We start from the raw sequence: 27,342 nt of genomic DNA, 5'->3' as shown, positions 1-27,342 counted from the left end.
TTTTAAAATCAAATTAATTTTAATTAACGTTAGTTTTTATTTTATTTTTCATCTCCGATCTCGGTGAATTACACAGACAGTACTAATCCATCTATGAACGTAATTGCTTTTATTTTGATTGATACTGTTATTTCACATTGGTTGATTATAGATCACAATCTATCTTTCTAATCACTTATACACAATTTCCACTAAATATTACACAGTATTGTTTGAAACAATACTGTGTAATAGCGTTGAAACAACAACATAGGACCACAATGGAAACAAGCCCCCGCCCCCCAGGGCTTTTTGTGTTATCCTTTTAACAATCTTTGTAAACCGTACTTCTGTCCAATCTGCAAACTGTTCATAAAGTATTCAATCAATCAATCAATCAATCAATCAATCATAAAAAGCAAACAACAACAAACAGACTTACCCCATTCAATCCAGGAACGCATCTGAGTCATTTCAGATTTGAGCTATAAGCATTATTTTATACTTTGGCTATTCAAAAATAGCAGCTATACAAGCTTGTAGTGCAGCACTTGTAGATCTGCTTTTCTTTTTAAATCGTCTCTATGAATTGAGTACAAAGGACCCCAATGGAAACAAGCCGTAGGCTTTCTTGGGTTTTAAATCCTCTTAGCAAACCTTGTATTGAACTGTACTTTCCTGTGCTTTTTTTTTGCAAACTGCTAATAAAGTATTCAATCAACCAATCAAAACAAACAAACAAACAAACATCGATGATTTGTCACTCTACACTCCAACCTGACAGTCAGGGAGCCCAGAGGAAATAGGGAGCGGTGGTTGCATAGGGTGGTTGATACAGAGCTGATGCTGCAGAGCAAAAACATTAACCATAACTGTGATTAAAACCCGGTGATTCACAGCGTTATCGCACCTCTAGAAAGTACATCTCAAATTCACAATCATGGAATTGTCTGAAATACTGTATAACAAAGCGGAATATATAGAAACGGTAGGTGATTATTTCATCAAGCCATTGCTAAGCTACTACTTGCTAACGTTAGCTAAAGCTTGGATAAGGCATTTATTATTTATATATGGTGGAAGAAGTGCACTTAAAATTGACTTGAGTAAAAGTACAAAAGTATTCACATTAAAATATACTGAAGTACTGAGAGTAAAAGTACTCATTTAGCAGAATGTCCCATTTCACAAGTTTCCAAATGTATAAAAATATATTGAAAATTGGAAATACTCCAGAAAAGTAAAAGCACCTCAAAATTGTTGTACTTAATTAAGTACAGTACTTTAGCACATATACTTAGATATTTTACACAACTGCATTTATTCATTCATTATCAGAAAGATTAGTCGTTGTCATCAAGTAGCTACATGTTTCTGCTCATTTTAGAGGGTGTGTGTCTTCTCATTGCAGGCTTCTGGCAACAAAGTCAGCAGACAATCTGTGTTGTGTGGGAGTCAGAACATTGTCCTCAATGGCAAAGTGAGTCCGAATGTGTATTTTATTTAATATAGCTGCTTAATAATGTAGCTTACAATTGTGTTGTACAATAAAATCATCTGATTTGTAACTCTGAGTCTAAAATGGAACCCAAATGCACCCGTACATTACTGTGAGACAAAAAACTATGAATCTACTGATAGCTAATTCATCTTGAGACCTAGCTGTGTGTTTGTTTCCTTATCTCCTCCAGACTATTGTAATGAATGACTGCATCATAAGAGGAGATCTAGCTAATGTCAGGGTGGGCAGACATTGTGTTGTCAAGAGCCGGAGTGTTATCCGGCCACCTTTCAAAAAGTTCAGCAAAGGGTGAGTGACTTTTCTTTTCCCCCACACAGTCCAACATGTTCAGTTACTGCACACGCCACACCCCAGGCTCATTCTTTTTGGTGGTTGTTTATTGCATGTATGTAGTATGTACCCATTACATTGAGCCTGGACCCCCTTCACTGTCCATATCTATCCGTCTCCCTCCCTCCCCCTCCATCTCTATTGTGCTTTCTGTCTGTCACTCCCACCCTCCCTCCTCTTCTCCAGAGTGGCTTTCTTCCCCCTGCATATTGGAGACCACGTATTCATAGAGGAGGACTGTGTGGTCAATGCAGCCCAAATAGGCTCTTATGTCCACATCGGCAAGAACTGTGTCATAGTGAGTCACACACACACACACACACACACACACACACACACACACACACACACACACACACACACACACACACACACACACACACGTCTTAACCACTCAACCCAGCATCCGTATTCTGGGGGAAAACTATCGCAGAAAATAGCAGATCAACAAGCATGTCGATTGGCTATTTTCAACGAAGATATTTAATGTAGAGCGAAAACATAAAAGTCACCAGCATAGAGCCCTGAGAAACTCTGGTCAACCAAGGATAGGGTTTAAGTGGTTGAACACAGAGACATAGTGATATTAAAGTGCACACACTCAGAGACAAAGCTCAAGACCCACTGCTACAGACACTTTTCTGTGCCCTGTGCCTGAGGGCACGGTGCAGTCACATGGTAGTCACACCAGATCATGTATACCAGTAGCAATGGCACAACATCAAGGGGACAGCTAACTCAACTTGTGCAGTGAGCGTATCACTGTCCGCACAGACAATCGTTGAATTGTAATCTGAAATATATGGAAGTTAAGTGAAGAAATATTTGAACTGGTCATGCTGGAACAAATTGTATTCAATTCAAAACACCAGTATACTCAAAATACCAGGATGGCCTGGAAATGTAGGGCATAAATAGACCCCAAGCATGGCTGCTGGTGACATGAACTCATCAGGACTGTCAACACAACAACTCTATGGTCTAAAATGTTGAATATGTGTTGCAACTGGCAGTAATTGTGTGTCAGACCTTGGATACTGACTGACTGTTACAGTAGGTCTGCTTCTATGTACGTTGGTGCATGATGGTTCCAAAATGAGTTGTGTTGTCTCCAGGGTCGCCGGTGTGTGCTGAAGGACTGCTGTAAGATCTTAGACAACACTGTGCTCCCTCCTGAGACCGTGGTCCCTCCCTTCACCGTCTTCGCTGGATGCCCAGGTCAGAACAGGAGAGAGAGACACATTTGCTCACAGAAAGTGGAGACACATTCAGACACTGAAGCAAAAAGTGATGCAAGATGCCTTTAGCTTTATTTTGCCATTTACTTTTTTTGTTCTCTCTACTCATCACCTTATTTGTCTGTTTCCTCTCCCTTTCTTCACATCCTTCCTTCCTCTGTTCTTTTTCTCACTTCCCTCCCTTTCTCCTGTCGATCTCTCTCTCTCACCCTCCTCTTGCTGCTCATTTCTCTCTCAGGTCTTTTCTCAGGGGAGCTCCCAGAGTGCACTCAGGAGCTGATGATTGACGTGACCAAGAGCTACTACCAGAAGTTTCTGCCCCTCAGCCAGATCTAAGTCCCGCCCCCTAACCTTCGACCCCCACCCCTTGGCCGAGGTGGGGATCTGTCGCCATAGTTGATGCGGACTATTCCAGAACTCATCTCCTCTCCTTCACTACCCTGAGCTCTAGTTTCTCCTCCTGACAGAAAAAAAGGCCCTCGCAAGAGCATACAGTGGCAAAGCTGTTATTTTGCTCATTGTTATATCATGTTATTGTTTTGTGTATGAGAAAGCCACAGTTTATAAGGGCTTGTTCCCATCAACACTTTTTTTTCTTCTTCTTTTTTCCCCCGATAATTTATTCAGCATTCTTGCTTTATTTTTGATAGAGACACTGAGAGAGAGACAGGAAAGGCAGGACAGAGAAATGGGATGACATGCAGCAAAGAGCCTCAGGTCCGATTCGAACCCAGGCCAGCTGCAGGAAGGTATATAGTATGTGCACCATGTGAGCCCCTCCCATCAACACTCTTGACTGAAAGTTCACATACAGTGCCACATACATTCAACCCCTTTGAAAGTTATCAGATTTGTATGAATTGCAAATGATACATTGTGATTTTGTTCTGTGTAATATATTTAAAAAGACTGACCCTCAAGTGTAACAATTTTAAAGTGCCATGATGCATTTTAATGTATTATGCACCTGCTCTCGAGGCACCATGTTTACGATGATGAAAACAAGGACACAATTGGCCTCTAGTTAATATTTTCTGCTATACTTTGAATATAAAGGAATGGTGCGAAAATAAAGACCAATGAGCATTTTTAAGAAGGTGGAGATAAAGTAATAGACATGCATAAATGATGAAAGGCTACAAAATAATACACCCAAGCAGGATATCCCAGATTCCCAGTGAGCACTGTTGGATCAATAGTGAGGAAATGGAGGCCAGAGTTAAGTGGCTGAGAGTGAAAGTGCACCATTTCAAGATCTCTACATAAAACTGACTTGTATGGGAGGGTGGCTAGAAGGAAGCCATTACGTAAGAACAAGTTGTTCTGAACAGCCATATCAAAGCATGTGTGGAGTTTGCCAAAATGTATCAAAGTGACCCAGCTAAGATGTGGGACAATGTTTTATGGTCAGATGAGATCAAGATGGGGCTTTTTGGTCAACATCAAAATGCTGTGTGGTGCAAACACCGCCCAAAAGCTTAGGAGAAACTTCACCATTCAGTAGGACAATGATCCCAAGCACAAAGCCGAAGCAACACAGGAATGGTTAAATAACAAAAAGGAAAATATCCTACAATAGCTAAATAAAGGCCCAAATTTCCATCTTACAGAATCTGTGACAATTGCATAACATCCACAAATAACATCCTGAACAACCTGGAGAAAATCTGCCAGGAAGAATAGGGAAAAATCACTCCTTAACACTAGTAACTAGCAAACCTAGTAGTAGATATTTACCCCAAAAGACTTAAATGTGTTGTTGCAAAAGGTGGCACTACCCAGTACTAATATGTAGAGGGTTAAATACTTATGCAAGCAGAATTTTTCAGTAAGATCTGCTGATGAACAATACATGTTGTCTTTGAAAACTTACTGTTTGAGCATATGGTTTGGAATAAAAATACTGACTGGAAAATATTTGAAAGTATTATTTTCAATCCAGACAAATCTGATAACCGTTAAGTGTAGTTAAATATTTTTGCAAGACTATATATATATATATATATATATATATACACACACACATATACATATACATATATACTGAATATATATATATATATTTATATGTATATGGATCTCTTCAGCTCGTAGACAGCTCTGTGTGAAGGAGAGGAGATGAGGAAGGATAGGAGGCGAGGAGTGGAGGTGGTTGAGGAGTGTTGGAACACTTTTATTCTTCATCTTTGGACCAAATGTTTTGATGTGTTTGATGTGGTTGCCCAAGGGAGCCCTTTTGACTTGAGTTCCTAGCTGTGGGTTTTACAGACTATCCACCTGAATAACTCCATCCATATTTAATTTGGCCAACACGTGTACACATTAAGACAACGAAGGAACAGTGTTCATTCATTGTTTTGCACTTGACTTATGTTGATCTAACTTTGTCATGCCAGAAAATATTTATTTATTACCACTTCGTTATTTTAACTTCCAGTGATCAAATCGATTATGCAGTGATTGCTAAGTTGTGCTTGTACAGTTGTGGCCTGTATGTTCTGCCTCAGCAACTATAGCGAAGACATCACCATACAGTAAAAATACTTTCAAATCTGCCCGATATGAATCTTTGTCTTCTTATATCATATCAAATCCAATCTCAAAGTTGCATAACTAAAGCAATAATTTATTGTAGGTTTATGAGTGACATGGGTTTTAATAGATATTATGAATCATTGCCTGTAGTTTAGAAATCTGCAGGAGACTACATTCATCTTCAATAGTTTCCTTTTCTGTGAATTAATGTTATAACATGTGGACCCCTTAAAGGTAGGGTAAGTGACTTTCGTAAAAGTGTTAGTATTCCTTGCTATAGTGTTTGTTCAGTAACATGAGTCTCCATGGCTCTTTATTAAACAGAAAATGCATTTTCAGGTCAGTATTTTCAGGATAGAGAACTCAGTCAGGATATAGATGAAACAAGTGAAATTGGAAGTGGTGACACAAAGGAATGAGCTGAACAAATTGGAACTGGAACACTATAAAAATGAAGCTGGTAAATGGGTACCCTCTCCTGATTGGCTGAAATGTTGTCACCTACTTGACAATGTATTTTCTGTTTATTAAAGAGCTGGAGAGACAGGGAGACCCCTGTTACTATCACAATATGGTGCTTTAACCTAACCAAACGACATAATACATATTTTTTACTTTAGCATGAGAAAGACAAGTCAGTCAGCTCTGGTAGAAAAAGTACTGGCAAGATTTGACCCAGGGTACCAGATACAGGGGCTTTAACCACAGTCAAGTTAGATTCGATAAGTATATTTCTGTTGCATTCATATAGTGCCCTCTGGTGGCCTGTATTCTTATAAACAAAATCCTGTATCCCCTACTTGCCGGTGAAAAATAATGATCAATCAAAACAAAACTATACGACATTTTTCTTTTTTAATGAAACGTAGTACATCAAATTGCAATTCATGGTTTTCCTTTTCTTTTACAATGTGAACCACATATATCATACCAACACCTATATGTTAAGTATATAGATTAGCCATTTATTACTTTTTTTTTTTAAACAAATAAGTATTGAGAAACAGCTGATAATAGTGTTGGCTCCAGAGAGAGACGTGGCACGAGTCGGCCTTTCAGACGGTGAGAAGTGGACAAGACCATTGATTGGTTGAGGGGCAGAGGAAACCGTAAGTGTGCCCTCTTTCATTAACAGCCTAGTCAAGGGGTCAACACTGCAGGTACGAATAAAAGTGTCAATGTGGCGGAACAACCCTGTTCTGTGTGTTTACATCCTATGTAACATACTGCACCACAAAGACAAATTGCAGTAACTAATGTGTTAAGGTAAACCGTCATAATTATAACTGCTACTTTATTTATCCACTGCTGTACCAACAATTCCTATGGTGGGAGATGTGAATCTTGAGCTCACTTATTTCCACTGCTCAGGGAGTTTCTGCTGTTTAGCGTTGTAGGGCCTTTTTTTAATAAAATGTGAATTTTAGAAACCCACATGCTCATGGCTTAGCCTTTACACAAGGCTAGAATACATTGTCCTCTTAAGAGGGACATATGGACTTTTTAAAAATGTGTTTGTTTTGTCTTCCTGGGACACTTAATAAGGGGTATTGTCTTCTAGCTACAAGGCTGCAGCTAGAACAAAAACACACCTAGGCCTTGTAACTAGCTGAGCCACTTATTTTCAAAGGAAAAGTTCTATCGAGGCATTTTAGGATAACAACCTAAAAACCTTCTGCAGCTGTCCAAATGACACGTAGCCAATGAAGACAAACAAACAAATTCAAAATGTCCCAGTAGACCTTTAAGTTGGAATCTCAGTATGATATAAAAGGAGATGGCAGCTAGTCAACGTGTCACTGTTCTCACTTTATGCATGTTCAATAATTCACATCCCAACATGAGCAGTTTGCAAGGTTGACCCCTACTGAGAAAGCCAAGACTGAATTTAAAGTTAGAATTTTTAGGGCAAAGTTCCTACACAACAGACAGCATTCTTTCCTACGTTTTCCCGCTCTGTGGACTTAACCGAAGTTGAAGTTCAAACAAATTCATTTTTCCATATTTGCGAGTTCCAGGCGGTCTCACACTATGTTCAACTTGTTCACCCTCCTTCACAGAAGTCAAAGAGTTTTACTAGACTTAAATGAGCTTCACTCCTCATCCATCCATATTGGACTCACCCTAACCCAATCCAAATCATTGAGACTATTCACTGGTATTTTATGTAGAAAAACAAAAATGCCTCTGCTACAAACAACAGACAGTGTTCATCTGACAAATAAATGTTAGCCTTTTTTATGCTAGCTAGCCAGCAAACAAGTATGACTGCATAAAATGCAAAACTACACATGCATAAAAAAAACCCTGTGATAACAGAAATTAAAAACCACCATGCTTAAAACATTAACACGAGAAATCACAATTTTTCTGGATGTGATAAGTGGAGGAGAGTGAACAAGTTCATAGGGTTAGGAGGAGTAGAGAAGAGAACAGCATCTCTGCAAGTCCATTTTAAGTGCCATAACATCTGCCAACTAAGTGGTACCTTTGACCTTATTCATAGATAAAATAATTAACCATGCCAGTATTACATCAGGGCATCATTGGTAATTATCTGAACATTTCAATACCTAAAAAGTACACTTCCTTCCATAGCTTTCCATGTTGAATGAATGCAATTTAATTACAGAGTAAAGTGTAAATTACTCCCATCAACCAATACAAAACCTGAAATGTGATTGTAGTAATCCCAGATTTTAAAGCTGGATACCGTAAAATTTTAATTAGACGTTATTTGTATCTGCCCCAAATATTACACACAAATGTCTGACTCATGGGATGGGACAACAGTGGGTCATACTCCTCTCCTCCTCCTAACACAAAGCAAAAAAAAAGACAAGGACTTCAAATTTTCAGAATGAAATAGACCCTAAGTGGCGTTTATCATCTTCTGTACCAACTGAACTCAAGCGAACCTTTCCACGCATCCACGTCTAAATAATGCACACCCCTTGAAATAAAAAAATAAAATAAAAACACAATGAGCTGCGCCCCAACACCTAAACCTCGCACAGCAGCCAATTTATGAGGAGTCACTCAAGTACACCAGCTAGCACGTTTGGTGGAGGGTTAGTGGGATGACACCTCTGCAAGAACATCTGTGATTTATGCTTTTTCAACAGCACCGATTATCTTCCAATAAGTTAAATCAATCATTTCCCACAGGCAGGCTGAGGAGGATTAGAGGTGGATGAAAAGGTAGAGCCCAGTCGCTGAAACGCTACAACACAAGATGAAAAACCTTCCACTGTGTGTGTGTATGTGTTGCAGCCGGAGGTGTGCGCACAGGCTCCATTTCATTGTATGTTTCAAGCCAAATGATATCCGCCACGATTGACCACGAGCGAGCCTGCGTGTGGCCCCGAGTAGACTACGACAGTGGGTGGGGCAGAATGGAAGAATAGTAAATTGGTTTTGCATGAGTTAGAGGTGAAAGCTAAGTGCAAAATCATTATTGCAACTCTCATTAGAACATCACACAATCACATAAAAACAGCAGCTGCTTTTTTAATAAGACTAAGGGAAGGGGGTGTCAACGTCAAACAGGCTGATGTTTCGTGTGACAACAAAAGAAAAAAAAAATCCTTTTCAATTACTGAAAAACAAAACAAAAAGGGTACATGTGATAAAAGTAAGATGAACTTGGCTATAACTGCTGCAGTGGCGACAAACCTAACATTTGAACACTGGTGGTTGAAAGAGAGTGGAAAAAAGAAAAGAAAAAAAAGACAACTGGCCGAGCTAATTCTAACATTGCTGTTGAAGCAGAGTAGTTAGCAAACGACAGGGTCAAAAGATCAAAACATCAATAGCCTGCTATTGGTATAGAGAGCCATCAATCGAGTAGCCAGAGTAACATTAACTGGTTACAGGCGGCGGAGGAGGCGGGAAGATGCCACAGAGACGCGCTCCTATTAGGTGACCTAGCTTGCCGGTTGGCAGGCGTTGTCGATTGAGAACTGCGATCAAACTTGTAACAGAAAAGAGTAGACAGGTTGCTTCAAGCGAAGATGGGTCACCCGACATAGTTGGTTCCAGCGTTTGGCAAAACAACTGAAGTCACTGAGTGTGAGACGATTCGATCATGGCCCTCGTTTCCTTGTTAAGGGGATGGGTGAAGATGAGGGAAGGAGGGGAGAGGTAAAGGGAGGGAGACAGGAGGCGAGGAAGCAGGGACAAAAAGGTGTCGACGATCAAGTGGCTTTTATTTTGAAGCAGCATAGTGCATTTTGTCCCTCCCCATAGAGGAAGTCTGCGTCTGTTGTCGGTGACTTCCTGTCGTCGTCTCCTTTCCAGTGGCTCCGCTTCTTCGACGTGTCACCGGTAGCTGAGAAGGCTGTGTGATCTCTTCCCAACACCCACAGTCAGTTAGTTAAGTGCTTCAAGCCAAGATCATCGATGTCCACTTCGACTATCGGAGTAAGTAAAGGAGCCGACGAACAGGATTCAGCTGCCACTAAAAAACTAAATGGAATGCCTCCCGTCCCTGTTTTTTCAGCCCGCGTAACTGCACAGCCAGCCATCCAACTGTCCATTTGTCCTTTTTTTCGTCCGACTGTTGGTCTGTCTGTGTCTGCCTTAAAACATATCCACCCCTCCCTTCCCAATCGCCAGACCTTGGCTCCAAAAGCCTCCTCTCTTCCGTGCGTCCAGGCAGCCAATCAGATCATCCTGTTGCGTTTGTGAGTAGGTGAGTCTGTGATGACGTCGCTGCACTGGGTGGAGTTTCTTTTCCTGGTCCCTCCCCCTCCAGCAGAGGCAGAGCCTGTGGAGTCCAGATGCAGGGCCATTTCCTCAGAGATGAAGGTGTTCAGGTCCACGTCGTGGAGCCCGTTGCGCCTGCTGCTGCGGCACACCGGTCCAGATCCTGCACTGCCACCGCCGCCGGCCCCTCCCCCGTTACTGCCACCACTGCTGCCCCCGCTTACATGCGTGGGAGACCCCGGGGCACCAGAACGCACGCTGATGCTTGCCATGGCTCCACTTAGACCTGAGGAATGGAGCGGAAGTAGCAGGTTAGAATTAGAATGAGGAATGGAAGAAGGCAACTGAACAAAGGAGGAGGAGGAATTAGAAGACACACCCAACATCTAATACTGGACAGGAGGGCCACATTAACTACTTACGCCCTTTTTAAAACCTTTTGAAAATATTATAAACCTGGTACAGTCTCATTGATGCTGCATTCATGTCCTGTCATGAGAATAGAATGTAACAGCACAGTCGGTCCAATATGACGTCGTGAACACGGGATTACATCTGTATGATGCATCCTAAATAGCTAAGCAGCTACCATGATACACAAATTTGATAAATCAGTAAAAAGAGGATCATCATTTCTACTGACCCCTCAGATGGAGCAATGTATAAATGGGTCCATTTGACCCCCACCAAGAACATTTAGGCTGAAACACTAGTTGATCAATATGCTTACTGCCTAAAATCTCAGTATGTCCCCAACTGGTGGCTTGGAAATTACATTGTGACAAGAAAAAAAGGCCAATCAAACAGCTCCCAAACGTTAAGTTCAAGTCACTAAATGAGGTTGTTTAGTTCGGTTTTCTCAGTCACTGTTCATGTTTCGGCTTTGGAATTGAGGACTGGAGAAAAGGGTCACTGGGTTCAGGCTTTCTTAACAGTCGCATTGTTTGGACGTTTGCCAGTGTACAGAATCTGAAGCAGCTCTCGCTCTCTCTCCCCGTCTGCCACTTCGACTGAACAAAGCCATTACCATGAGAATCCTGTACTAGTGCACCAGCCTCACCAAAACAAATGTATGTGCAAACAGATCTGGTAATAAACAAAAAATATTTTTCCGGTGAAACCCCCCACAGTGACAGATTCTTATTTAGACTATTGCCGTCTGCCAATAAATTCAACTATAAGAAAGAAACAATATAAAATACTCACTGCAGCCAATAAATCAACGAGTCTGCTTTCATAGATTGTTTTCTACTAAACCCAGCAATGACAATGTTGCCTTGCTAGGAATAAACTCTTTTCGTGTAGATGCCAACCTAACGCAGGCACTTCAAACACTCATCCATTTCCAACAGTTCTGCATGGTAAAAATATGCACAAAGTGCCTGTATCTCCCGTGTTAGGAAATAATGAGGTAGTCTATTTAAAACACCTACATCAATAGTCTGCTGCTAGTATTTATGAGCAGTCAATCATGTAACAGTGCTATAAATCGTTACAGGCCTTGGGAAGTGGTGAGAAGATCATGACAAAAGACATGTTCCTTAAGACAACTGCTCTGAGATCAGGAAACCTTTGAACAATTTTGAACATAATTAGAAACATTTCTGAAATGCAAAAGGGATCTTACTTGCCATGACTCGATGGAAGACATACTGACAAATGACACCTGCTGACAGAAGCGTGCTTGTATTACAGTAACCTTTACCACTAAATGCCTAACCCAAACCACACCAACCTCGACCCTAGCCCAACAAATATCTACACAAGAAGGACAGACTTGAACACATAAACATGCACACCATATGCCAAGAAATCACTGTAACTTCAGCGAAACAAGAGAAGCTGGTGCATCTGCCCACTTATACATGGCCCATTAATAGCTCTTGCAGAAATGTAGTCAAACTCGCTATTCAGACACACACGCACAGTTAATAAAGTGAGGATCTTTTATACCACTGGCCTATAGACATACACACTTGCCCCCATATCACTTTAGTCACATGCGGTGTGGTGGATATGAAGGTTAAGTTTTGTATGCATGCACAACCAGCATTTGCAGTCAAAGTACACCTTATGCTTACAGTATATATAGCCCTGAGAGAGAAATACAAAAGAAAAGCTCATACAGCGAGTGAGTGTGTGAACCAAAGAAAGTATTATGGGTCTTTGGTAACACATATTATAGGCTCAGTATGAAATCTTTTGAATTCACAATAGGCTCAGTATGATAGATTTTTAATTCACAATCAGTCTAATGGTTCAGTCATGAGTCATCCACCTAAATGCAGCGTGAGATTTTTAGGGTATGAGTCAACCTTCATGCAGCTCTGCATCACTCAAAAGTCTGTTCCCTAGTTGAATTCATATTTGTCCTATAATCCAATATTAAAAAGGGATTAAACACACAGCTCTAACCTCAAGATTACAATTTGCCACCGACAAAATATTCTCCATTGGCACCAAGTATCATTATTTTGGACAGGTTTATTTGCACATGAATATGATCATGAATACATGCATACTGACCTCATGCACAGAGTTCAAAACTTGTGCATAAAGAAAAACTCGGCAACCAATCGGAAGTGTACATGCAAGTTATGTTGATATAATTTAGAATGTAATGCCATACTAAATAAAAACTCCATCTAAACTAGCTTTAAGGGGATTTTTTTTTCCAATAACGAATATAAAATGTGTGTCAACACCTGTTCTTTTTTCCCATTTTCCTACTGCATATTCATATAGGACTTAGTGTGAAATTGCCTTCAAGGGGGAACAACGTGCATTTTCTTTTTTTATGCTCCCTTCGGTCACCAGCGCTTAGTTTGGAACTATATAACCACTGCAAAACTAAATAAGACAGGGAAAAGGTATGACACCTTTTCCCTGTCTTAAGCATTACCATTTAAATAAGGGGTCGGAAGCATTTTAATAAATGCAAATGTTACATGTATTTGTACACAGGTCTCGGTTTAGTACGAATACAGACCGATCTGATTTATTATATTAAGTAGGAAAAATGTATTACTGCTTAAATTGTGTGAAATGTTTGACACTCAGTGCTGCTCAACAAGACTGGCACGACCTGGCGCATACCACATGGGCACAAAATGTCCTTATCAGCAAGTCTCCGTTCGAGTCCCAGCCGGCTGGACCATTTGCTTTATGTCATTCCCCTACTCTCTCCGTATTTCCTGTGTCGCCACTGTCAAATAGTGTTAAAAATTGCAGCCCCAAAAAACTAAACTACAAGACAGCCAACTGTGAGACAAGACACAAGGCAACACATACAGCCCCTCCCTCTCCCAAACAAAAACACTTTACCCACTTCTACCATCCTCTAGTCCAGTGTTTCCCAACCTTTTTGGTGGCAAGGCACACCTGGCATAGCCAAAAGATCCCAGGGCACACCTAGATATATGTATGTATGTATGTATAGGTGTGCATATATTATATATACTGTATATATATATATATATATATATATATATATATATATATATATATATATACACACACACACACACACACGTCCCCCCAATAATTTTATTGCTGCTACAAAATATTTACTCTCATGTACACAAGATGTAATAAAGAAACCTTACAAACATTACAAAATGTCTTTGGCCTACAAACTTGGGTCAGTGCTGACTGGAGGAGTCTGATTTCACCTTACCAGAGTAAAAAGTGAAAGCATTATTGCGGACGCATGCGCAGTTACCCACTACAGACGGTCACCAAAACACTCGCCCTAAAACACAGTCGCCCACCTGGTATTCCTAAACGTAACCTCAGTAAACTATGTCTAAACCTAACCTTATTCCTAAACGTAACATCAGTAAAACTATGCCTAATACTAAACTTATTTCTAAACTTATCCTCAGTAAAACAAATACAAGAACCGCAGGTCCGCGAAAACAAATGGGGGTAGCGTGCTTTGGGGCGAGACTTTCGGTTACCGCAGCTGCGAGTGAACAGACCATCTCCCGATCTCCGTGGAGTAATTAAACACTAAAACTACATGGATTACGTTCACACTAACACCCTGGAGCGATTTAGAAGCACTTTATAAGAAATCTAACACTTATGTTGATTTAAAGTTAGTACAGTTAGTTAGTTAGTGTTTTATTGTCGGACATTCATCATCATGGCAGGTTATAATATGACAGCCCCTCTGGCTCTTGGCCGCCATATCGGCCCGTTCCGACCCACAATGTAGGCTAATACTGAGTGCCAAAGCATATACCCTGTGCCCTTTTTATATAGTACCAGGTAGGCAAACATATTTGCATTCCTATGGGTGATGGTCGCTACACTGAATGACTCGGGCGTGGCTGTGTGTGAAACGGATGATGGCCGTATCGATTGACGGACGCCGCTCGCTATTGTTCTCGAGGGGCTGGGTTCACACTTTCTTCAAACGGCTCGGCACACCTCAGCAGTACTCGCGGACCAAAATTGGGACGTTTGCCAGGGTTGATAATCACTGCTCTGGTCTAGTGAGGCACAGTGGCACACCAATCAAAGTTAGCATGCTAACAAGCTAGTGAGCTAGTTGGATACATCAATATAGCAGCAGTGTCAGACTAGAAGATGCTCCAATAACCAACAGATCTTTCATGTGGGAGTACTTTGGTTTTCCTGTAAGTTATGACAGATATGTTAACATGTCGAAAACACTTAAGTCAATACACAATATATACTACAGTATTTAGGCAGCCTTTCCCAGCTGATTCAAACAGTGCAAAATAAATTACCATGGCTATTATGTAGCCACTCCTATGAGACACTGGTGGAAAATGCAGGCTTTACTCTTCATTTTTAGTCCGTCATTCTCATTCACTTAAAGGAGAATTCCGCCCGACGTTTTTCTTGACGAGTGATACAGTAGAAAAAAATCAGAACTCCATCCCGAGTCGACCGCAGCTAAAAACCCGAGCCTATGGGACTTGCGCTAGATCGCGTATTTGAATAGCTTTTTTTTGTGAGATCTAACGTCACGGGTGAAATCTCGTCTTGCGAGACTTCCGGAGAGGCGCATCTAACATAAACACTGTTGAGTGTTTTGCCATTAAAATAAGCGAAGTACCATAGACTCTGTTTTTTTGCTGCGCTCGACTCGGGATGGAGTTATGATTTTTTTCTACTGTACCACTCCTCCTAGGATATCATATAAAAAGGTAAGAAAAACGTTTCGCGGAATTCTCCTTTAATCACTTTATCTGGTTAGTCTGTCTGGCTTCCTTTCTCTCCCTCGGTCTTTCACACATAACAACCATACTATATTTTATTGTTTTATTTGTGTTAAAAAAAATAAAGACCATACTTTCATCATGTTGGCTATCAATCAAAGTATGATCTTTTTCAAGTTGAAGTTTACCAATTTTGTATTTATTTTTTCTGTATCAAAAGCTCACAGAGCACCCATGCAAAATGCACGTACATGAGAAGGTTGACGTATTCTTTTAATCATGTCATATAATAAAATACACACACACACACACACACACACACACACACACACACTATCTTACCATGCAATGCTATGGCCTCCCTGAAGGGTTGAAGGTCTGTCTCCACGGAGGAGCCCGTCTCAGAGGAAGGGTTAGCCCGGCTAACCATGGCCAGTCGTGGGTTGGCCCTGCTGCTCCTGGGAGGTGGAGCTTTGCCACAGAGGAAGCTGATAAGATCCTCCCTGCGTATGGTTCTCCTACGTTTTTTCACCCAGGCCAACACATCCTGTAATAATGGAACAGAATATCCATCCCTTAACTGGATATCAAAAGGAAAACCTAATAACCTTTGAAGCATTTCGACTTTGTTAGCTAGAGAAAGGGCTTATGGGACAGGCTCTGAGCCGGATGCAAACTCAAAACATCATGATTATATCAGTTTATGCGATCAACGCCCTAACTGGTCAGTCTAGTATGGGACGTCCACAGTGCTCATTTCTTGCCATGTAGCTCATCATTGTTTATTTTAATCTTGTTTACTTAGCATTTCGCTGGTTCCCAACAAGCAGAAGAATATCACAGAGAAGTTTTATGTGGCCTGCTGATATTAATGAAAGTGGGTTCTGTTACAAAAACTATTAAGAAACACAATTCAAACCTTGTTACGACGTTGGTGGCCAATTTGGATGCCCAAGTCAAAGCTTCTCTGGTGGGCCTCCACGCTCTCTGAAAAAGATACCCAAAGAAATAAGATGGAAACAAGGCAGAGATAAGACAGGTATAGAAATGATCAGAATGAGAGAACATGTTTAAACTGTGGAGAAATAGTGACCCATATAATGGATTGGACAGTTAATACTCCTCAAAAACAACTGCAATAAATAAGAATAGGTTTCCATGAAAGCACACCTACAAGTACAATGTAAAACATAACACTAGCAAAAATAGCATGGGGTAAAAATCTAAAGACTGTATTGGGAATGTGTGTGTGAACTGAAACACATGCTACCGACAGCTCAGTCAAAGAGGCTTATCTGTCTTTCAGTCAACAATAACTGGTAGGTACAACTAATATAACTCATAAATGGTGTGTATAATTCAAAACAACAACAAACAATACCATAAATAAAAAAAGAAAGTGCTGTAAGGCCTGTAGTAGCTAAATCGTTCTATGACGTGATGAGATAACATGCAGTCTGTTTACATTTTCACTGGAGGGGCAAATCAATGAATGTATGTTTTCATTTACAAGTACAATGATAGCACGCTTACTGCCAATGGTAGGACAAGGACACCCAAATGCAGCCATAGACATTAAGTGACATCTAAATTCAATGCTAAGTCCAACTCACAGGGCATTATGATGATATGTGCTTCTTACCTTTGTAGAGGTTGGTGACCGCAGTTGCTGCATTTTGAAATGGCACCCACAATGACAGACCCTGTTGATGGCATACTCTGTCTGTGGGGAGAAAAGAACATGTGTATTTACAAACGATGTGCTTTATCCGACTATGTATATCAGTATTTATTAATACCCAATAGAATTTTTTGCTGTTGTCTACTTTTACCGGGGTTATTAAAATGTTCGTGGCAAGACTTGGCCTGGTCCGTGGCATATTTCAGATTTTGTTTTTATATAACATTATACTGTTATTTTGATCATAAGACCCTGATATGACTGAATGTCAGTCTCCAGGTTTTCTTCAGAATATGTATGACACAGATTTACTATGACACTATCTATGTATGGCACATTAGGGAGTCCACAGGTAGTGGTTCTCAAACGTTTAATTTTCAAGGACCCACATAACTTTGAGTATACAAATGGAACCATTTGCACACTCTCAAGAGTTATAGACCTGTAATGGTCATTTAGGGCTAGTGATCGTCTACTCATTTTGTATGTCCATGGCAAAAAATATATTTTCACAAAAATGTCCACCACAAGCCAGCATGGCGATGACCCCTACTTTTAACATACTGTAATTCGGCTAATAGCTTGTGTCATCATACACAGATGAACGCGTCTACTGTAACAAAAGGTCCGAGGTGTGCGGTAGCTCGCCGATTACAGGGGTTGTATGAAGACCATTTTTTTCATTCGCCATTTTGTCTTGCATCAAGAATGGTAGACACTGCTTTAGCATTATAAATAACTGTCAGTCAGCGCTAGATGGCCAACTCGGCAGCTTGCTTGGAGCTCCGAAAGTCCTCCTGACTCTTAACTGCCCTCTCAGCAGTAAAGTTGCAAAGCCATGATGTCAAAACACATTCGAGTAACACGAGTCGACATAACAATTTTAATGTACTCCTACGGATTTGATCCAAGAGTTGCACAAACTACCCAGCACAATGCTGTCATCATAACACATGGTTGACAAAACAATTATCCCTTAACGTTAAGCTAACATAAAATATCCTCGCCATTTTGTTTTGATTGTAACGCTAGGCTGTGCAACGCTAATAAAAGTGCCCACTCAGCAGCAACAGACCAGATGTTTGAAAGCAGAGCAATATTACAGCGACCCAGTGATTGGTTTACTTTTATAAATGTAAACCCAACGCATGAGCCTGTGTCTATTAAAACTGTAGGGTAACAGTGACAGCGTCGAGGCGGTCTGTCTGTCAACAGAGAATGTCGCGTAGCTATGATTGTTTTTACCATCGCCATTTTGTAACTTAGCCCTGGCTAAAGTTACGTTACCCCAGCTAGCTAGTGCTGCTAGTAAACACGGTTGAATCAGTCAGCTCCGGGCCAGATCCGAGCTGAATAAACGACATTTTTGCGTTTGTCAGCGTTTGTCTGTCACCACGAAAAACAACATCTGTTAAAAAAAAAAAAGAACCGATCAGTTCTGATGTTGTTTATAACAGACGCTAAATTTAAACAGGTGTTATGCCATTTTTTGTATCCACGTTAGAATCTGTTTCCCCTTCCAAGTTTAACCATGTTTTTTTCCCCATTTGGATTGCACGTGACGAAATAAAAACATTTTAAAGGACTGATTTACTAACTGTTGGATTATAAAACTGTAAATTGGTCTTTCAAAAACAGCCTCGCTGTTTAACAATAAAACAATAAAGTAGCCTAAAGTACCCTGGCTCCACACTAGTAAACTAAGAAAATAACAGTATTTACGAGTCAACGAGAAGGAATATGGAGGGGTGGACAACATATTCACTGTCAAAATGTGTCCCCCATAGACTTGTCTTCAGGGGTGAACAGATTCTGACGGGACACATTTTTTGGCATAACACATGTCCTAATCAGCTGCTGTGTACTGTAGCATTAGCAGTCTGGTTATGGCTGGCAGGCTATAGTGTAAAATATGTCATGTAAAATGTTATATCATCCATTTGTAACTCTGAGAGGATACCAAATGTAACCAAATGGATTTGGTTACAATTAGTATCCACTCAAGAGTTAAATGAACTGTATGTAGAGACAGAAGCAAGTACTATCTAATACTCCCTCCCCACCTTTTCAGGCCGTGACCCCCCAAAATAATCATATTTGAACTGGGGACCCCCCACCCCAATACACAATTTGGAACCTAGGAGTTGAGGCATTAAATCTTTGGTTCCACAGATAAATATTGTGAAAATAGCCAATCTACAAGCTCACAAGGACTCGAGCTTGCAGATCGGCTTTTTAAAAAAATGTTGCCTCTTTCTTATATTATTTATTTGACCAATGTTTGACAATGTTTGTCTTTTAATAGTACAGTTTGTCGATTACTTTTGATGCAGTAATGGTCTTTTTCTTTTCAGGTATTAAAAAAGGTCATACAAGTACTTAAATTAGTCACTTTACTGTCATCTGGGGACCCCCCCGCCCCTAAAAAAAAAATGTGGCGACCCCTCTGGGGGTCCCGACCCACAGGTTGAGAACCACTGATCTAAGAAGTAAACTAAGTAAAGAAGGAAAAAAAAGCAAGATAGTCGTGTTCAAAGACCTTTGTAAAGCTGCGCTACGGCGGTAGCAGAGTTCTGGAAGAGATGCCACAGCTTGTCCTGGTCGTTATCGGCCTCCTCCTCGGTGGGCTCCCTCTGCTCCGCCTCGGCCAGACACTGCCGCTCCCATTTTGAGAACCAATGCTCGGGTCCGTGTTCCTGAATCTCCGAGTCCCCGTCGACGTCCTTCTTCTCCTCCATTTACTAACCCACCGCGACGAAAACTAGAGGAAAATCACGACGTTTCGGTGACGCTGAAAGACGGGGAGCTGTGCTACTAAATTATGTTAGTAAATTCATGAATGATATTAGTGTTTTTGACTATTAAAAGAAAAATAGTTCATGGGTCTTCCCCTCTGGTACGGGTTTGGTAAAGGGACGCTAAACTATTTTCTCCACTCTCCGACGTCGGAATATATACAAGTCAACGTAGCGTGGTGTGCTCCATAGCCCGCCCCTTTGCGATTTCTCCAACGCCGATTGGCTGTAACTGCACTGCAGGGCGGGTCAGACGTTTCACCTATAGACGTCATTGGCTCAACGACATGTCAGTCAGAGAAATGACACAAAGAGAACTCCATGAAAATTCCTTATTACTAAAGCTTGTGTGAGGGTCAGCGTTTATTATACTACATTTTGCTGGAAATAAAAGGTGTATACATCTTGCACGGCGCCAATGAGTGTTATTGCTCGTGCATCTAAACATAGAAACATGGACAATTAGCTTGGATACCAGGCTACTGTTAAGTGGCACGTTGAGGAAAATATATAGGTGGCCTTGCCTTGGTCATAGCAGCATTAGTTGATATGCTAGACGCGGAAAGTAACTAAGTACATTTACTCAAGTACTGTACTTAAGTACAATTTGTAGGTACTTATTTTACTTCTACTCCACTACATCTCAGAGGCAAATATTGTACTTTTACTCCACTACAAGTATAAAACGTTTAGTTACTTACTTATAGATTTAGATTATTAATACAAATCATACATTCGGCTATTTGAAAATAGACGATCTACAAGCTCAACTCGTTGCAATGAGACACGTGTGAGCTTTTAGATCTGCTATTTTCAAAAGATTTTTAAGCATTTTTAAAACTTGTGAAACATGGGACATTCTGCATAATGAATACGTTTTACTTTTGGTACTTAAAGTACATTTTGATACCATTACTTTTGTACTTTTACTCGAGTACATTTTGAAATCTGGACTTTTACTTGTAACAGAGTATTTTTTACATTGCAGTATTGATACTTTTACTTAAGTAGAAAATGTGAGCACTTTTCCCACCACTGGCTAGAAGGTCTGCACTCGTGTAAAAACAAAGGCCTACATCAGTGTGATGATGAGGATGGCTTGAGAAAAACTAGAATAGAATAGTCGTCTTTCCTTTTTTTCTCCAAATAAAAGTTTAAGAGCTTCCATCTCTCCAGAAAAGTCGAAGCAAAAATGGAATTTGTAGGCGTGTTGATTAAAAAAATACAATTGGTCTGCTGAACTCGAAACGATAAATAATAAGAAAATAAATTGTAAGATAATAAGATAAGATAAATGAGAGTGAGTCAGCTCTATCTTGCGGCAGGCATCTGCTTGGCGACAAGAGGCCGGTGCAGCACCAGATTTAGCCAGTAGATGGGGATATTCTCTCCTTGTTGGAAGCTAATCTGTTTGAGCATTGCAGCTACGGTTGTTTTTGACAGATGGGCCTACATAACAGCTCATCTCTGCGTTTGATGAGTTGCAGCAAAGAGAGATGAGTACCGGAAACCAGGGGTCATCAATATGTCCGTATGTACACGGACATGTGTGTCCATGGCAAAGACCTGATCTTGTCCATGGCACATTTTAGATTTTCTTTTTTTACACACCCTTATAATGTTCTTATTTTGATCATAAGACCCAATTACTGGATGCCAAGTCTCCAGGTTTTCTTCCGAATATGTATGACACTTATTTACTACGTCACTATGGCACATTAGGAGTGCACTAGTACTAGTGATTCTCAATGTTTTATTTGCAAGAAACACGCCTACCCCTGTTACAGACCTGTTATGGTCAGGGCTATCTCTTTATGCGTTTCTGGTAGTATTATTGTCCACTCATTTTGTATGTCCGTGGCAAAAATGGAATTTTTACCAAAATGTCCACCACAAGCCAGCATAGCAATGACCCCTGCCGGAAACAAACAAACAAAAAACAATGTGACAACTCAAGGCCAATTTGACTGTTTGTTGTATAATGTGTTCCTGATTCCAACTTGCTGTTGTTCACCAATTTATTTTGTATTTATACCTGTATGTATATATATATATATATATATATATATATATTTTTTTTACAATTAACTTCTATACTCACCTTATGGTTTCGATCGTAGATGTGGTTTTCAATAACTGACAAGAAAATGGCCTTTCCAGTAGCCTAGACTAGTGGTTAGGACCGGATGAGTAATAAGTCTGGCCTCTTCACAGAAAATAAATACATGAATTAATTAATTTTTAAAAGTTGCCTCAGAAAAAAAATTCGTTAGAGAAAGTATGATCAACTGCAACTGAATATAGCCTAAATAGCCCAAATTTTACTCTTTTAATATTGAAACTTTGAATTTCATTGCTTGCTGCCTTGTAAATTACAAGGCAGCAAGCAATGAAATTACTAATCATGTTTTTCCTATACTATTAACATTATTCTATTATTATAAATGTAATTGAATTATTGTTCAGTACGCAATGTCTTCTATTTGTTGATTATGTTTTTTTAACTGATCTGAATTATTTTACAATCCTGAAAAAGTTCTCTATCGGTTTTCATTTAACATATTTTGTATCAATGTTGTGGAACTATATTAATTTATATTTAGACACATAGTAAACAACAAACATACGGTAATTACAAAGTCAGGCTCATGTGGTTGATGGTCAAAATTATGCAAATTCACTATTCACTATTGGGGCCAGGGGCCTAATGCCCCCTATTACTATAGCGTCTAGCGGAGCCAGTATTGCAGTTGTTTTCAGTCAGATATTATTATGAAGCAATGTATCATCGAATTTAATTCATGTCTCCACTGCATTTCCTTTTACATTAATGTAAAACCCGGGGTGTATCATGCAATAATTTTACAGGCCCCATCGTAGCAGCAAGTGAAGCCTGTGTTTCGACATCCCATAGCCAATAGAGCGGTCACTCGCGCTGTAATAGGTGAATTGGTTGTCAGGCAACCACTGTTTTCTGCGTGTCTGGCCAGAGACAGGACGCTCGTCCGTCCGGACCATGGGATCCAGATTGCACTGTGTTTAGATCATGGATGTATGGTTGATCTCCATGCGGATGTGACATTTCAGAGAGGAGCGCGACCGCCATTTTGAGATTTTACCTTCGACTCAACATCACAAACCACGGGAGCTGCTGAGAGGAGCGCACAGGCTATGACCGGGCACATTTCTTCATAGAAAACACACGTTAGAAATGCAACGGCGGCGCCGTGTTTTACTGTATTTCGTGTTAGGCTTGGTTTGATACACCGGACCGTGGCAACTATTGTCTTGGTAAACTTCGACATTAGTGCTATTCCAGTTTAGAAGCTGGTTTGAATGGGTCGCTTTTTTCTCCGCTCTCCCCCAGACGAGGGACAATCGGAGGAGCACACGGACTGGGGATATTGCGGGCAAAGTTGTTGAATGTGTTTCGATAGCAGATGAGCCTTTGTTTTCATTGTTGTTGTACCTACAGCATTAGTTGGCTGCCCAGTGTCAGGTAGCTTAATATTTGTTTGTCCGGCTGCAGCTTCTTGTGGCGTGAGTTGATGTTGTTGCCCCACATTACTCCTCCGGGGTAAAGTCGGATTTGATTTAGCTTCACCCAGCAGCGGGCCTCCCCCTCGTCGGAGCCCCCAGTCATCATCCCGCACCGTCAGCGAGACTCGCACCCGTCAAAGCGCCGAGATTGGGCGAATAGCGAGCAAATACGTCCGCGTTTCTCTGCCTGCCCCCCCGCCGACCTCCCCTCCCCAATCCCCGGCGCTGACAGCAGAAAAGGCCGAGGTCGTGACAGAGCAGGCCCAGCCGCCGAGGCTCGACCTGTCGTCTAGCCCACCTCCGCATCCTCAAACCCCCCGCCAGCAGCCCAGGGAACCCACCCTGGACAAGGTCGAGGGGAACAAAGATACCACAACAACCCCACCATCTGCCACCATGAACCATCACCATCACACCCAGCAACAGCAGCAGAAAGCCGGCGAGCAGCAGCTCAGCGAACCCGAGGACATGGAGATGGAAGGTAAGCAGAAAAGGAAGGCCACAATGAACCATGACAGGAGCAAAACAATGGCTATGATCCCACTGATCCGTCAGAAATGGGTGAAGTTGTGTGGTAGAGCGGAGCTCAACTTTACAGTAAACACGAAGGCCTGAACCTAGCTGGGATAGCCGGCTGTAATATTGCGTCCATTGCAGTAGAGCCGAAGTGAAGCTGACCTACATGATGGAAGTTAAGTTACTTTACTCTAAAATAGACTTACTGTATTATTTTTTTCCAGCTGTAGAAAATTCCCCAAATGTGTTGTTTATAAGTAGCATTGTAGCCCTGTGTCGACCTCATAGATAATTCATTCGCCCTGTATTTCTGCGTTGTTGGTCAAACTGTCCATTTTTTTTGTTGTTGTTGATTGATTGATTTACTATGACCAGAACACGATGCGGTTGCCATGCCGTCACCGTTTAAAACTCGCATATAAGTCATTTATTAATGTATAGAGCGTGCAGTTTGTTTAAATGTTTGTAAACAGCCGCCCGCAATTAGTGCAAGGCAATTAATGACCCCATAGCAAGGTAATGAACGTTCTGCTTCTACTTTATGTACACTGATTGTTTCATCTGTTATTTAGACGGGCGGAATCATTATTAAAAACTATTATATAGCCAATGAATAGAGCGCACAGCGTTAGCTTTATGATCAGCTGATGTAAAATGTGTATTAATTAATGTGAAAACGGTAGCCTGTTGGCTGGTAAAACGTCAGATTGGACAACTCGAGGCCCTGATCGCAAACTTGCCGTTGAACGAGAAATCGGTCAGTATGAATATAAAAACATTGAATTAATGGCACTACTTAAATTGTAAATGCCCTTTATCTGGTTTAAGGTTTTAGATAGATTTCAGTTTTAGATGACTTTGCATCGCCGGGATAGATGAAAATAACGCTCCACTAATACCTAACGTTAAGTTCACTAGCTGTGGAGCTAACGGCTTAATTTTTTACTTCGCCGTGCAACCGTGTCGCTCGACAAAAATGACGTATTTTCAATTTAAACGAGTGTTTTTTTTAAGTTGAAACACGCCATTTATGTCGAGCCACTAGGTATAAATAATTAAGCCTTAACGACCAGGCATCCTGCTCCAAGGCCCTGTCTTCTATGCTAACGTGCTAACACCAGGGGGGTGTGTAGCATTTCCAAAATGGTGGCTTGTATTTTACATCCATCGATTTATAGCTTGACAATTAGGCCTTGGTTTGCAAATAAACCCTGATGTTTATGTTCATGTCTCAGGTGTGTTTTAACCCATATTGGTTGTATAACGTCACATTAAGTATACAAGTATACATGTGACGCTGGCTGTTCATTTCCGTCACTATGTATGGAACGTTAATGTAGCGTTGGTGGAGGCTATTCTGGCTTTATTGTTGGCCTCCAGATGAAGCTAATGTTAGCCTTCTTGCTGCTTGTCAGTGTTGATGTTACTAAATTGACAATGGCTGTAGTCGCGGTGCTATTCTAAATAAGAAGCATGCTGCGGGCTAAATGACCAGTTTGCTTTAGATTGACTCCAGTTAACGGCATGTCTGACTAGTTTGTAGGGTGCTGTTGTGGCAGATAGTGTTGCTGCGGCACAGGCCCGCATGGGGGCTTTACTAGCGCTGGCGGGGATTTGCTGCTTCATTGTATGAAGGGACAACGCGTGGGGCTCGCCATTTTTAATGATCTCTGTTTTGTTGGTCTAGTTTGGAGTCAGGATCGCGTCTGTCACCGTTTGGCAGATGTTTCATACACAGGGCGGCCCTCAGAACGGCACATTTTTTTTATTTAATTATTTATTAACGTCAACTTTGGGCCAGGCTAGGCTAATGGAAGCCCTCAGCATCACTGCGTCATTCAGTCCTTGTGATTTGAGGATCTGTTTGTCTACCCTGTTTTGCCTTTTCACACATTTGCTTTCCTCAGCAGGCATAGCAGTTTTTTATTTTTTTATTTCATTTCAATATATTTCATTTTAACAGCAGGTGCATCCACCCTAGTTCATTTTGTGCAGAACAAACTCCCGATGATGTGCTTGACCATTTATCCCACTGGACTCTCATTGTCCCCTAAATGTACTACAACAATGTCAACACCAGATGGACATCAAAACCTGTGTGTGTGGTCACCAACTCCAGCTTCATGGTCTACTATGTACCCTGCTTTGTTAAGCCAGCACAATGTGACGAATTACCGCTCACCACTTGCATTAATCCACCAAACCACATTGTCTTTATGGTGATGGACTCAAGAAGACATTTGAAGTGAAATGCCTGCGGCAATTAAAACAAAGTTCTGAATATCTCACTCATTTAGTCCACAATAACAAAGCCATCTACCGATTGACTCTGCAACAGCACGTCAGTTTGCTGTGTTTCTGTTTTAGTTGGGTTATGCTGTTAATTGTTACTGACTGGTGGCATTCTCTCACACTCTTATGTTGATGCCTGTTACAGCTGCTACTGCATTGTGTTGAAATAATTCTATGATTCCTTACAACAGCTATTGTGTGCTCACTGTACTGTGGTCTAAATTAACAACAGGAAGAATATTGGCCACATGTTCTTCAGTCATATATGCAATACAATCTATAGTTCGAATTATTGTGAGCTTGTAGATCTGCTATTTTCAGGCATGGTCAGGTTCATGCAGGTCATTTTAATACTGTTTTTGACAACACCAGAGTCGTAGTTACTATTTGTCTGGTTGTTATCGATCTGTTATAACTGCAATTCCCAGAAGTCCATTGAAAATGAAATCGGAAGCACCGCCCCAAAACACAAACGCAATCATGGTTTGATCCGAAGGGCTCAGTCCTATTCTGCGAGTGAACCATATCGCTCCACCAGATCGGAAACATCTGATCGTAAACAGTAGGAGCATTTATTCACTGCTAAAGCCTAATTTATACTCGGTAGTATGATGTGAATGCGTGTTGTGAACAAGTGAACTCAAAACTAGATTCAATGTGCAGTTGATTTTTTTTAAATTTACAGGTATAAATCATCACATTTGAATTGATTGTGATGCATTCTTGTTCCCGAATAACAGGCATAACCTTGTAAGTGAAAGCAAAATCTTGGACAATTTTTCGTTATCTTATTCCAGAATAGTTGGTTTTGGTTTTCTTTCAGACTCAGAGGATGCGCCACAAACTTGATAAGGGTTAGGAAAAGTTGAGGGTTGTTTTTGTATACTGCTCATACTCTGGGGAACCAGTGCCTCCTTACAGTGTAGTCGGCTTGCCTCCAAGACAACCTATCACCCAATTTTCATTTATTTCAGTGACTGAATTTAGTTTCACCTTCATGGATACAATTTAGCAG

The 27,342-nt window shown here is 40.8% G+C and overlaps 3 protein-coding genes across 4 annotated transcripts in view; 2 read left to right on the top strand and 1 right to left on the bottom strand.

The window, feature by feature from the left end:
- The first annotated feature begins 788 nt into the window (after positions 1 to 788).
- On the top strand, positions 789 to 5,624 carry dctn5 (dynactin 5). The gene is made up of 6 exons (XM_080447091.1): positions 789 to 967; positions 1,391 to 1,459; positions 1,671 to 1,789; positions 2,018 to 2,129; positions 2,947 to 3,049; positions 3,308 to 5,624. Exons 1-6 carry the CDS (start codon positions 920 to 922, stop codon positions 3,403 to 3,405), a joined length of 549 nt encoding a protein of 182 aa, XP_080303217.1. The 5' UTR covers positions 789 to 919; the 3' UTR covers positions 3,406 to 5,624.
- An 818-nt stretch (positions 5,625 to 6,442) lies between these two features.
- On the bottom strand, positions 6,443 to 20,129 carry hapstr1a (HUWE1 associated protein modifying stress responses a). The gene is made up of 5 exons (XM_080446593.1): positions 19,724 to 20,129; positions 17,146 to 17,226; positions 16,423 to 16,490; positions 15,846 to 16,050; positions 6,443 to 10,597 (listed from the first exon to the last, which is right to left on the bottom strand). The coding sequence occupies exons 1-5, from the start codon at positions 19,920 to 19,922 to the stop codon at positions 10,269 to 10,271; spliced, it is 882 nt and encodes a 293-aa protein (XP_080302719.1). The 5' UTR covers positions 19,923 to 20,129; the 3' UTR covers positions 6,443 to 10,268.
- A 3,403-nt stretch (positions 20,130 to 23,532) lies between these two features.
- usp7 (ubiquitin specific peptidase 7 (herpes virus-associated)) overlaps positions 23,533 to 27,342 on the top strand; it is a 36,902-nt gene continuing 33,092 nt past the window's right edge. The window contains exon 1 of one of the 2 annotated variants that reach the window (XM_080447604.1): positions 23,533 to 24,000. In XM_080447604.1, the coding sequence (XP_080303730.1) occupies positions 23,916 to 24,000 (85 nt within the window). In that variant the 5' untranslated portion in view covers positions 23,533 to 23,915. The remainder of the gene's footprint in view (positions 24,001 to 27,342) is intronic. The other variant, XM_080447603.1, reaches the window with a different exon arrangement.

This window comes from Gymnoscopelus braueri (assembly GCF_963280865.1).
Source record: "Gymnoscopelus braueri genome assembly, chromosome: 13".
Taxonomy (NCBI): Eukaryota; Metazoa; Chordata; class Actinopteri; order Myctophiformes; family Myctophidae; genus Gymnoscopelus; species Gymnoscopelus braueri.
The sequence above is the reverse complement of the archived record's forward strand: the minus strand, read 5'-3'. Positions and strand labels throughout refer to the sequence as shown.

Excerpts from the sequence above, each read along its gene's own strand:
- dctn5 (XM_080447091.1), top strand. The coding sequence starts at position 920 with ATGGAATTGTCTGAAATACTGTATAACAAAGCGGAATATATAGAAACG. Across the intron at positions 2,130-2,946 it reads TCGGCAAGAACTGTGTCATA|GGTCGCCGGTGTGTGCTGAA; the intron begins GTGAGTCACACA and ends TGTTGTCTCCAG. Across the intron at positions 3,050-3,307 it reads CGTCTTCGCTGGATGCCCAG|GTCTTTTCTCAGGGGAGCTC; the intron begins GTCAGAACAGGA and ends TTTCTCTCTCAG.
- hapstr1a (XM_080446593.1), bottom strand. The coding sequence starts at position 19,922 with ATGGAGGAGAAGAAGGACGTCGACGGGGACTCGGAGATTCAGGAACAC. Across the intron at positions 16,051-16,422 it reads GCCACCAACGTCGTAACAAG|GATGTGTTGGCCTGGGTGAA; the intron begins GTTTGAATTGTG and ends CCATTATTACAG. Across the intron at positions 10,598-15,845 it reads GGAGGCCATAGCATTGCATG|GTCTAAGTGGAGCCATGGCA; the intron begins GTAAGATAGTGT and ends TCCATTCCTCAG.